The sequence below is a fragment of the Protomyctophum parallelum genome (assembly GCF_964188405.1).
Source record: "Protomyctophum parallelum genome assembly, chromosome: 15".
In the NCBI taxonomy this organism is placed as follows: Eukaryota; Metazoa; Chordata; class Actinopteri; order Myctophiformes; family Myctophidae; genus Protomyctophum; species Protomyctophum parallelum.
In genome coordinates this window covers 30,279,409-30,292,370 of record NC_139710.1, presented here as the reverse complement: position 1 = coordinate 30,292,370, position 12,962 = coordinate 30,279,409, and the positions used below count along the sequence as shown (strand labels likewise).

Here is a 12,962-nt window from a genome sequence, read left to right as displayed (position 1 = left end):
CTTTTGTATTAAGTATTTATACATTGTGGTATTGATACTTTTACTGGAGCAAAAAGTCTGAGTACGTCTTCCTCCACTGTCTAGAAGTGACTCTGAGATTCTTAATAAACACACACACACAGCTTTACAATCAGTCATATTGAATGTGTTGTGAAGGGCAGTTACACACCGTGTGTGTGTGTGTGTGTGTGTGTGTGTGTGTGTGTGTGTGTGCAGTGCGTGTGTGTGTGCGTGCGTGCGTGCATGCGTGTTTAACCATCAATAGAAGACTGGGGACTCTCTCCGTGGGCAGGACTACCTTTACTCTGCCGACTGAATGGAAGGAGGAGGAAGAAAAGAAAGACAGAAAGAAATAAAGGAAAAAATATGAACAAAGAGTCAAAACCAATTCCTAGGGTGGGGGGAGGGGGGGATGCATTCATATTGAATAGACACTTTGGGCGTTCACATCAAATCCCCAGAGAAGTTCCACAAACATCGTTGGATCAAAACAGAAATTATATTTGGTTTCATACGGCGCCATGGCACAAGACGTACAATTAAAAAAAAAAGTATATCCAGTCTAGAAGTGTTGCATCATAATTGGTTGCAAATAAATCGCTAGCAAGCTGAGCTAACGAGTGTTTACGTGGTATCCAGGAAACCGAACAATATTCCTTTTTATAGTATCTAATTGCTGTCAGGGAAGAAATGTCTCGTATCGTATCCCCATGAATCTCATAATATTATGAATGCCCTACTTCGCGTACAAGAGGCTTGTGGGATAGATCTGCCTTTTTTTTACGCTACAAAAGAATAAATAAATGTATGTTTGATACATTTTGAACCAATGAAAAGTATTAAGCGCTTCTGAGACTATAAATAACTACACTGGATCCATTGGAAAACATATTATTTTCCATTTCCTGAAAAGTAACAGTTTTGGAGAGTCCACAGTGGTGGAAAGCAACTAAGTGCATTTACTTAAGTACAATTTTGAGGTATTTGTAATTTACTTGAGTATTTCCAATTTCTAATACCTTTACTTCTACTCAGCTCCAAATATTGCACTTTTACTCCACTACATTTATTTGAAAACTGTAGTTACTTTGTAGATTTAGATTTATTTATATATATATATATATATATATATATATACACACACACACACACACACACACACACACACACACACACATAAACCACTTCAGCCCTATATACATTTCGGCCATTTGAAAATAGGCAATCTACAAGCTCACAATGCATCGTGGTGCGACCAGGGGGGCAGTCAGACAGATATTTTGTGAAGCCTGAAACTCCTGAAAGTTCATATAATGGCCTGTTGTGGCGCTGTCACTGGACCCAAAAAAACCCATAGAAGTCCATGTATTTGGGCCCAACTTCACCTAGACTGTATTACCTTAATAAACATGGTCATGAATACTTTCTGCTTCCAGTCACTAGTTTAAAGTCTCATTTCTAATGTCATAATATTCTTTTTGGAAAATTATGGTCCCATTTATAAAATAAATGACCATAAAGTTGCGTATGTTCTGAGGGGCGTGGCTACCGTTACAGTCTATGATCGGGATTCCCCACCCACTCGAGTCAAAATAAAAACCAACGGAGAAGAAGGGGGGAAGTCCCGCCTCGTTGTCTGGGCAGCCAATGGCCAGCTGGGCCCAAACGGAGCCAGCCAATGGCCAGCTGGGCCCAAACGGATCTAGAAAGATGGCGACTTACAGTGCAGGTATAACAGGCTTCATTTTACGTCCATGTTAGACCCGGGGAACGCTTTGTCCATATTTTTTACAGTCTATGGGTGCGACACATTGTGAGCTTGTAGATCTGCTATTTATTTTAAGATGTTAATAACATTTGATAACTTGAAATGGAACGAACATTCTGCATAATTAGCGCTTTTACTTTTGGTAGCCTACTTCCAAGTACAATTTGATATCAAAACATTTGTACTTACTACTGAAGTACACAAACACAAACAGTAACACATGACCCATATGATTGTATGTTATTTCACATGGCATTATACACAGAGTACAGGCAGATAGGAGATCATGGTCCTAAGATAAAACCAGAATGATCCAGCTCAGCGCTAACCAAAGGTGAGGTTGTGCTCGACGGTTACAGTGTGCTTTTCATAATGTTTGTGTGTGTGTGTGCGCCTGTGTGTGTGTGTGCGTGTGTGCGCGCGTGTGTGTGTGTGTGTGTGTGCGTGCGTGCGTGAGTGTGTGTGTTTAGTCAAGTATTGGGAATGTTTGACTTGCGATACGTGATATTAGGTTTGTGTTTAGTGTGGTAAATAATGTAATTATATAATTTCTTACACTGAAAATCTGTGTGTGTGTGTGTGTGTGTGTGTGTGTGCGTGCGTGCATGCGTGCGTTTGTGAGAGAGAGAGAGAGAGAGAGAGAGAGAGAACTAGGCAGAGGACTCAGAGTCTGTTCTCGATGGTCGAGATGGTGATACAGGAACCCTCCGACTGAAGATGCACACACACACACACACACAAAGAACAATGAAAGAAGAGTGGAAACATACATAAACACAATACATTACAGACAGACAGACAGACAGACAGACAAGACAGAGAGGACACAGTCAGTAACAGATAGATGTGTTAAACACATATAACTCGAGGCAGTGTGTCCAGCAGGTGTCAGTGTAGGCTAGTATTATTCAAATATTTGTCGTTTTTTTTTTGTGCAGTCTCATGGCAGCAAGCAGTAAAAAGCAACATCCAGCATATCCCACAATGCTGAATCTGTTTTAGCCTTAGCTGTCAAGATTCCTGGTGGACACAGTGACCCACAATCATTCACATCATGTCGTGAAGAACATCAACGTATAACTCTAATATGAACTCAAGTACGATGTAACGTTAACAAATACTTTGGATGTAAAATCAAGCTATTGAAGTGCGGTCCATACTCCTTCTGACCTCCAAATCCTTCGCTGGAAAGGGAGCTGATATGACTAGAGATGTACCGACACCATACCGATCCCATAACTACCCCTCCCCACTTACCAAAGTGGGGTCCAGGTACCATCTGGGTTCCTTGAGGGGGTTCCAAGTGGACCATTACAGGTCTGTAACTCTGGCGGTGTACAGACGGTTCTATTCTTACACTCTCAGAGCTATGGTGGCCCTTCACATTAAAAGGTTTTAGAGCTATACTGATCTAGGAAACAAATCAGAATTGCATTCATAATTGTTAAAAGTGTGGCTACAAAGTTAGTAACATTATAATGTAAATAGTACAGTATGTGCAACATCAACTGAAGCATTGAAAACACAAAATAAATTGAAGACTGCATGACGGATTATTATAGGTATATGGTATGGGAGTGGCATAGAGCTGGCATACTTGCTGATGCAGATACCAGCATTTTAGGCAGTATCGGCAGCTTTTCGGATACTGGTATCGGTGTCAGAAAAACTCTAGATAGAACTACAAATTGTCATCGTTCCAAGCTTTGTTTTCCCCCGGGAACCCCGCGCACCTCCACAGCAGAAGTCCTGACTCTCCGAACTGTAGTTTGGAAAAACCAGTCCCAACCGGAAGGCTATCAGACGTCGGAAGGAGTATGTATTGGCCTTAACTCTGATTACCTCGGCTGTAATATTAACTCTGATAGTATAATAAACTACAGTATTAACTTTTTAATTCTGATATAAACATTATCAATTAACTCTGACTTAAACATTATCTTTTTATTTTATTTTTTATTAGAGTTGGCAATTGTTTTTTAACACCCTTTTCCCTCCCCAATTTAGTGGTTATGCCAATATATTCTACTGTCTCACCTGCCAGTGAGGAGCCCCCACCAGGAGGTTGTAGAACCTTCGTCCTACTCCTCCCGCCCAACACTCCCCGCTGGCAGTTGCCGACCCAGCCAATATAGGGTTTTCTGGCACCACTGAAAAATCTACTATTCGTTTTTTTCCATAGAGATTTACCAAAAATATTGATATCAATTATTTTAAGCCTAGAAACAAGAATGGCTTTAGTTTTTATTCTTGCATAGTGAATAATAGACAAATGTTTCGGCTACCCAGCCTTCATCAGTGCACCACCCCGACGTGACATTATCTTAACTTGTTGTAATAATGAACTAGTAACTGTAATGTTATTACAACAATTAACTCCAATCTAATAATAACACATGCTGTGGCGTAGTGGGAGTATACATTCATGTCGTTTTATTGCTAGGTATGTTCACACATTATGAGGTTTAACCCATTTAGGCCTGACTTTTTACGATTTTTCTAAAATAGCAGACCTACAAGCTCATAACGCGCCACCGAGTGGCGCGCTATGGGCTTGTAGATCTGCTATTTTTCAATAGCTAAAGTATAACATAGTGCTTAGTTAAAACACCAAAAGGGGTTCCCGTCCAGAATGGGTTAAAGCATTAAAACATGTTTTAGGGGTAAATAGAACCATGGCACTTCATGTTTTAAAAAAAGAAAACTAGTTATATTTTAACGCACAAACAAACAGCTATGAAACAGAACATGACCACATAATGACACTGTTTGTGACAGTTGAGGTTGAACTGTGACATATAATAATGATGATGATGCAGAACACAGACATGATATTTATGGTATGCGCATCTCAACAGCGTCCAATGGGACCGCATACGGGTCTGCAACTCAAAGAGTATACAACTGGGCCCAAATGGAAACTTACCATTTGGTTCTGTGTGTACACTCAGTTTGTACACTACACACAGTTAAATTAAGGTCATAGTATGCAACTTTGCGCTTGTGTGTAATACTGTTAACAAAACAACATTTGCATTTCTACCCATCCTTTCCTCATGCCAGCAGTCATCCGCCACTGGACTAATGCGCAGTGGTGTAAAGTTACTGAGTACATTTGCTGAAGTGAAAGCACAGATGCTTTTTAGTATTTCCAATTTTGCAATACTTTTACTTCTACCCCACTACATCTCAGAGGCAAATATTGTAATTTTACTAGCTTTAGTTACAAGTTACTTTGTAGATTTTGGTTATTATTACAAAACATACTACATTAACCACTTCAGCCCTGTATACATTTCGGCCATTCGAAAATGTTTTTCTTTTTTTTTTTTACATTTGACACCATTTTACACATGGGTACTTTTACTTTGGGTACTTTAAGTACATTTTGATGCCAATACCTTTGTACTTTCACACAAGTAACATTTTGAATACCAGACTTTTACTTGTAGCAGTATTTCTGCATTGCAGTATTGATACTTTTACTTAAGTAAAACCACTGGTAATATTGGTGTGTGCTTGCAGAAACACACTGCCCCTCTCGCTGTATTTTGGCGTTTGTTAAGCTACGTTCAAACCTGAAGATATCTGTTCCCATGTCGCTTCACTTTGGGCAGCGTTGGTAAAAACAAAAGTCCCTTCAAGTCAACTCCAAGTTGCTCATGCTCACTCTCTCTCCATGCGACATCTGTAGCTCTCTCACCCCTCCCTCGACTGGTGGATTATTGCGAACAGAGTGATTGCGAATGTAGCGAACGATTACTATGGAAGCCTGCCTGTGCTTGTCTGTCTGTCTGTCACGCTGTAACACCACCCGCCCGCCACCAGAGGGCGCAGCTGTATCGCACGCTCGCACGCGCACACACACACACACACACACACACACACAGTAGAAAACAGACTGCCACAACAGCTGCGTTTGCTTCCCGCGCTCACGCGTCTTACTTGTATTATTGATAAAACATATATACAAAAATTATACAGTAATTTAACGTCGGGAGTGTAACCAACTGTTCCCCGCTCGTTCCATTGTGTACCTCGAAACACCTATAGAGCGAACACCCCCAAGACGGCTCGGTTCAATATATCTAACATAATTCCTGCCACTATATCATCTATGAGTAGCAAAATGAGTCCCTGTGTCTTTGCAAAAGGGCTTGCATATTGCTTTTCCACATTTGCTGAGTCCAGGCGGTCAGTCAAAACAGCCAGAACGGCCCGTCAGAACCCACCCTAAGCCCCAAAACACCAACCCCCCCGTTTACCAAACCAAACACCACAATGCAGCGAGACGCCGACGTGTTCCTGCAGACGAACACCATACAACTACTCCAGAGGCTGATATAGTGAGTGATGATCCAGTGCTGCTATAGAGGGAAAAGATGGATTGAAAGAATGTACTGTTTTGTTATGTTAACCCATTTTTGACCTGAGATCAGGTCAAAGTGGCACTCATAGTGCGCCACTCGGTGGCTTCTAGATCTGCTATTTTCCAATAGCTACAGCATAACATAATGCTATAACACCAAAAGGGGATTCCCGCCCAAAATGTGTTAACACAGGGGAAAGGTAATAATATGCATTTAACTCTGTGGGAGTACAAATGGATGTTGAGAAACAATGTATTTACTATGTCCACAGGAATATGATCTCCAGACACTAAAGCAGTATTTCACTTCAAAACACTTTTGGGGTCACTTAAAGGTCTACTCAGGCTTCTGTGAACGCCCCCAGACAGTTTTTAAGTTTAAGTTTAAGTTGATTCAATATTTAGATATTTGATATTTATTAGATATCCCTTCATATATAAACCCATTGTAACTCTCATTGAAAAAACACAAAAGACCCCCTCAATCCCCGCTCACAACCAGGGATGTATTTTCAATGAGTTTTAACATGGTTAAAATGGAGTTAAAAAAAAAGAAAAAAAAGTTTATTTTAGCTCTTCCTAAAAGAGCGTATCTGATCAAATTAATATTGAATATCTTATATTGAATCCAAGCAAAAGTGCCTGGGATGTTACAATGACTCCAGAAGTGTTATAAAGTGAAATGCCCCTTTAATTAACAAGACAGACAGGGACATAATGAATGTGATGGAGACAGAGAGAGATTAGTAGATTAGTAATCACTCTTGTTCTGCATCTGCTCCTCTCGACATCAGCATCCACAGCGCCCCCTGCATGCGCGTGTGGATAGTACACTCATGTCGTTAAGTACGTGACCGAATACAAGGGGTTAAATGGAGAGCACACAGGGATTCTGATTGGACAATGAGGGCACACAAGATGATGGCCAAACGGTGATGTCGCAGACATCTGACGTACCATTGGTGCAAAAATCTTCACTGGTCACTGATAGAGATTCTGAAAGAATAACCATATATGGTCATTATGGAAGATTGGATGTAGGAGGCGGGGCTGACCTGCATGATAGGGTGGGGCTGTCAGAGTCAGGACGGGGTCACTGGTTCTTTCAGCTGACCTTTGACCTTCTGTCGTTCATCAACTCATTATGTGTGATTCTTTTCTACAACAAGTGAGGACACGCTGTGATTGGCCGGTAGTAGTTGCTCTTCATGGCAGTTCTGCCTTGTTATTCCTTGTGTGTGACTTGCGTTTTTTAAACTAAGCCTAAACCTAACCTTATTCCTCAGGATAAGAAGACTAAAACATAATTGCCCAGACTCTTCTTCAACAAAGGTGGTGATAGCAAACATTCTTTGTTCTGTACTTAAACACTGAAGTCCTTAAACAAGAAATGTAACCTCACAGAAACTATATGCCTAAACCTAACCTTGTTCCTAACCTTAACCTCAGTAAAACTGTGCGTAACCCTAACCCAGTCACCACGCACGCACGCGCGCACGTACGCACGCACACACACACACACACACACACACACACACACACACACACACACACACACACACACACACACACACACACACACACACACACACACACACACACACACACACACACACACACACACACACACACACACACACACACACACAGACTCTTATGGATTTCAGACTCCTAAAGCCTGTGCATTATGCCGGGCCTGACTGAAGGCTGGAACAAAGATGTTGTTCGGTTGAAATATGCCGCAGCCTTTAGTGCCTTGCCCATGGACCCTTCAACACACAGACTGGGCTCACCAGCGACCTTCCGATGTGCTCTGCTCTGCTCTGTGTGTGTGTGTGTGTGTGTGTGTGTGTGTGTGTGTGTGTGTGTGTGTGTGTGTGTGTGTGTGTGCGTGTGTGTGTGAGCGTGTGCAAGTGTAGTACCTACCTCGGTACACCGGGAGGCGCTCTGTTGGGTCTGGAGGGGATTGAGGGCACTCCGGGGTCGGGGGACACACCTGGACGGGACGGGGGGCCGGGGGGTCCGGGGGCCGAACGGGCCCCTGGGCGAGGAGGCCCCGGGGCCCGCCGCTGAGGGGTGGGGCTGGACATAGGAGACCTGGACACACACACACACACACACACACACACACACACACACACACACACACACACACACACACACACACACACACACACACACACACACAAAGGTACAATATATTATATTAACAACAGGAGCTTTCTATTGTTCCAAAAGTGACAGGCAGGCATGTATAGCATACGCAAAGTCCCTCTGTTAGAGCACACACAAAGAGTGAGCTCAAATCAGTACACTCGTATAACCATGTTTCACCCTGATGTCTTGTGTGAGGGGACACACCAGTGTGTGCTGTTTGTTTTGTATACCAGTCTCACGTACAGTACAATAACGTGCCCAATGGGGAAACCAGATGAAATATCAACTACAGTACATGCCCTTTCTGCAGTGGTGTAAAGTAATTAACACTTCAGTACAATTTTCGACTGATGATGTAGTATTATCATCATACATCATCATTTTCACCCTTTCTGCATTCAAACATTTTCCTCTAAGCTTTGTCATTGGTCGATTTTGCCTGTTAGTCATTGTGACCGGGGTTTTTTTTTTTCTCCGACCAATGACAAAGCTTCTAGGAACATCTTTGAATGCAGATTGGGAGAGTTCCACCCATTGCTGGCCTGTCTGAATAAATGCTCATAGCAGCTTCAATGAATTTAATTGAGAGACACGGAGAGGTACTTAATGAATTCATGCGTTAACCCATTTTTGGCGGGAACCCCTTTTGGTGTTAGCATTATGCTATGCTTTAGCTATTGAAAACTGCAAGCTCACAGCACGAGCTTGTAGGTCTGCTATTTTTGAACATGTCGTTATTTTTGAACAACTGACATAGAATCATAGATTTTTTCAGAAAACCGTCAGGATGTAGAAGACATTCTTTTAGAATCTGATCTCAGGTCAGAATGGGTTAATGTCATTTCGTCCCCCCACCCCCACCCTACAGAGAGACACGGTTGCCCTGACAGCGGTCGCCACGGTTACCTGCGTCCCGACGGCATGCCGGTCACCTGCAGCCACGAGTCGTCGACAGGCGGGGGCATCGCCGTGGTGACCGTGGTGGTGCTGAGGTCACCAATGATGCTGAGGGCCTCGCGCAGCGCGTGGTACATCCTTAACATCTCATCACGATGATGAGCCTATACGACACCATAACAATGTATGCGTTAACAATACAAAAGAGCCTGTTTTCAGAATGTATTCCATTTTATAATAACGAAATCCACAATCATTACACCAGAGCATCCATTGATCTTCACTCCGCTTTCTTCAGGACAACATCGGCACCAATTTTCCATAAAGTTCAGAGGAGACCACACTTTTGGAATAACTTACCGTCTCATGTCAGAGTCTGTACTAGTCTCTTTTAAGAGACGATTGCTGCAATTTGTATTAACAAACTTGGGCAACACGCCCTAGTCATGTTATTATTTGATATGTATTATTAGAATTTTTTCATTATTATTATTATTATTTTTAAATCCTTAGGTTTGCCAATATTATTCGTATCTTAATTTCTGTTATTTAAGCTCAACTGGTAGCTTCTATATTCTATAGGAAGGCCACTCGATAAGCCCCTTGGTTTTTTTTGGCACGTCCAGCACATCATGTATGTAACTAATCTTGTTTCTTATTGAAATATTTGCTTTCTGTATTTTGTTTTGTATTGTTGTTATTTTTTTATGTGCAAATAAACTAAACTAAACTAATATATGCATTAACAATACAATATACATCAAATGAGCACTTCGCCCATTTTCAAACCTTATCTTCATTATAATTGGTAAATGGTAAATAAAATGGTAAATGGTGCATTTATATAGCGCCTTTATCCAAGGCGCTTTACAGAGATTGTGCATTACATTCACCCATTCACACACACATTCATACACCGATGGCAGCGGAAACCATGCAAGGCACAACTAGCACATCGGGAGCAATTAGGGGTTCAGTGTCTTGCTCAAGGACACTTCGATAGTAACTCTGGGGGAGCCTGGGTTCGAACTGGCAACCTTACGGTTACCATCCAGGCACTCTACCCCTGAGCCACCGCCGCCCCTCACTAACGCTCCTCACTAACGCTCATGGTCCTCACTAACGCTCATGATAAGATAGCACAGTTTGGACAGCTGACCTCAGGGTCCTGCTGGGCACATTTGTCACTATTTTTCATCGCAGCAAGACTGTTTAATACTGTGATGTATTCCCATGCTTGTGATGTATTCCCATGCTTTTATGTTCTTGCTTAATGTAAGTCGCTCTGGATTAAGAGCGTCTGCTAAATGCCTAAATTGTAAATTGTAGGAGAACTTAAAAAAATCTTACCTCTGTTTTTCTTTTCGTCTAAAAGACCTAGTTAGCAGCAGCATTTTGAATTAATTGGAGACAGCCTATGGAGGGTTTATTGCGGCAGGTGGAAGCTGAATTTCTATAGTCGCGGCGAGAGGAAACCAAACCAAGGCATGGATGATCATTTCTAGGTCAAAATGTGAAACAATCAATATTGATTGAATGGATAATATTCCAGAGGTGGAAAAAAGCAGGTGCGGGACATCGCCTCGACGTGCGCGTCGAGGTGCATGGCCTGATCAAAGCTAGAGGTTGTTGGAGAACGCGGGATTGTCCCCAAAGACGAGGCAGAGAGGTTGGCAACGTATTGTGCTGTCTCTGCTGCCATGGCGGAGCCGCCGCTACTTGGAGCCCATGGAGTGCTGAGTGACATGCGTGTTGTTTGATGACTCATGAGGACATATCCATGAGTTTGTGAATCTAACCTTTACTGCACCTAAAATACGTCGCAACCAAGTGTAAAATGTCTTATACTGGATCTCTTGTCCACTAGTCCCTTCCTAACATTTTAGTCTAGTTTTTATTTGTCGACGAAATTGTCAGTGAAAATAGGTAGTCGACGAACATTTTTCGTCTTAGTTTTAGTCGACGAAAACAACACTGGTCCCTGTGTGTGTGTGTGTGTGTGTGTGTGTGTGTGTGATGTGTGTGTGTGTGTGTGTGTGTGTGTGTGTGTGTGTGTGTGTGTGTGTGTGTGTGTGTGTGTGTGTGTGTGTGTGTGTGTGTGTGTGTGTGTGTGTGTGTGCGTGCGTGCATGCGTGCGTGCGTCTTCTACCTGTTCTTGGGATTCTTCCATCAACGTGTTCTGATCTCCACAAGAATAAAGCTGAGCCAGCAACTCTGCATGGATGAAGTCCTTCGTCTGTGAAGAGAGGAGAGGTTTTAGGGCTGATTCATACTCCTATTTTACCGCTGTTCCGGCGCTGTAGTGACGAAATGATTTCGGGCCGGATATAGAAAGAATGGCGGATTTCAAATCTCTGCAAAATAGGCTTAATTTACGGTCTATTCAGTATTTTAGCCGTGATGTGGAGCGCCCCCTCCTGAGATACTTCCGGGTCCTACTTTTGTGTCGCCTTTGTGTCCCCATAGAGTTATACTGTGACGCTCCGTCGGACAAAGACAACCACGAAAGTCTAATTTTACCGCTTCCCTCGCAACAACAAAGCTGCTGCTCTCCCAAATCTGGCTGTGACAGGCCGTCTGCCCCACACTGGATACTATCGCCATTTTATTTTATTGTGTCAACTAAATCCTCATTAATGCAAACTAGATTCAACATACTCAACCCTGCACACATTCTAAATATGCCCCCGAAATATTTTACCAAGCAAATGTTGCCACCTTCAATAATAATAGTCTTTATTGTCTCCACATCATATATTTTTGTTGTCATGGACACTTGTACAAAACATTAATAATTCTACTCGAGTTGGAAGCATTGAGACCAATTTTAACATTCTAAATATGACCCGAAATATTTTACCAAGCAAATGTTGCCACCTTCAATAATAATAGTCTTTATTGTCTCCACATCATATATTTTTGTTGTCATGGACACTTGTACAAAACATTAATAATTCTACTCGAGTTGGAAGCATTAAGACCCATTTTAACCCTCAATGGCTTCCTTTCTGAAAAATAACGTCATTGTAAAAAGATTCACGCGTTTAGATATTCTATTTACAATGAGATGCGGACGGGAGCTGGTGCCACTTGGACCCGGACGTAACGTAGCACTACAAAATGACGTCGGACTTAAATACTGAATAGAAACCAATGGCGTCACTGTGTCCATTTCTTCTTCACACTATGGAATTTTCTGAGGAGGTTGAGGTCCTTTGGGACGTGTAACAAGATACTGCAGATGTTGTGTGTGTGCGTGCGTGCACCTACATTATTGACCATCAGGTGCATGATGGTTTTGGGCATTAGGTCCCTGATGGTTCGGTGGATGATGGCCATGTAGGACTCCACCAGGTTCCTGACGATCTCCACCTGGCGCTCCAGCTGGGGGTCCAGACTGTGGATGTGACCGTCGGAAGACCCCTCCTCTGAGCTGTCCGCCTGCACACACAAGACGTTTCAGACACAGGGGTCAGTAGAGAGACCCAGCATGGTGGTGAACGAGAAACATAGTAATTAAAGGAACAGATGAACGTACCTTCTCCTTATCCTGCAGAGGAGAGGTGACGGGAGGACAGGAGAGGGAAGGAGAAGGGGGAGGGGAGGAGAGAGTAGTATCAAGTTGTTGTATTAAAGTATGCATATTCATTCATCTTTAACACATCAAACACCGGAAACGTGATTTTACATGGTTCGATTGCTGTCGGTTTGGTGCGGACCACGTTCACTTACGTTTATCGCATTTTTTAAAAAGCAGGTGTTACATAAAGG

At 42.5% G+C, this 12,962-nt stretch overlaps 1 protein-coding gene across 1 annotated transcript in view; it reads right to left on the bottom strand.

Moving 5' to 3' along the window:
• Positions 1–251: 251 nt before the first annotated feature.
• LOC310872465 (dynamin-1-like) overlaps positions 252–12,962 on the bottom strand; it is a gene marked incomplete at both ends in the record, with an annotated part of 31,264 nt that continues 18,553 nt past the window's right edge. Inside the window, 6 exon segments of the mRNA XM_083784362.1 lie at positions 252–312; positions 8,064–8,234; positions 9,201–9,355; positions 11,341–11,427; positions 12,462–12,632; positions 12,730–12,741. Coding sequence (XP_083640488.1) covers positions 252–312; positions 8,064–8,234; positions 9,201–9,355; positions 11,341–11,427; positions 12,462–12,632; positions 12,730–12,741 — 657 coding nt within the window.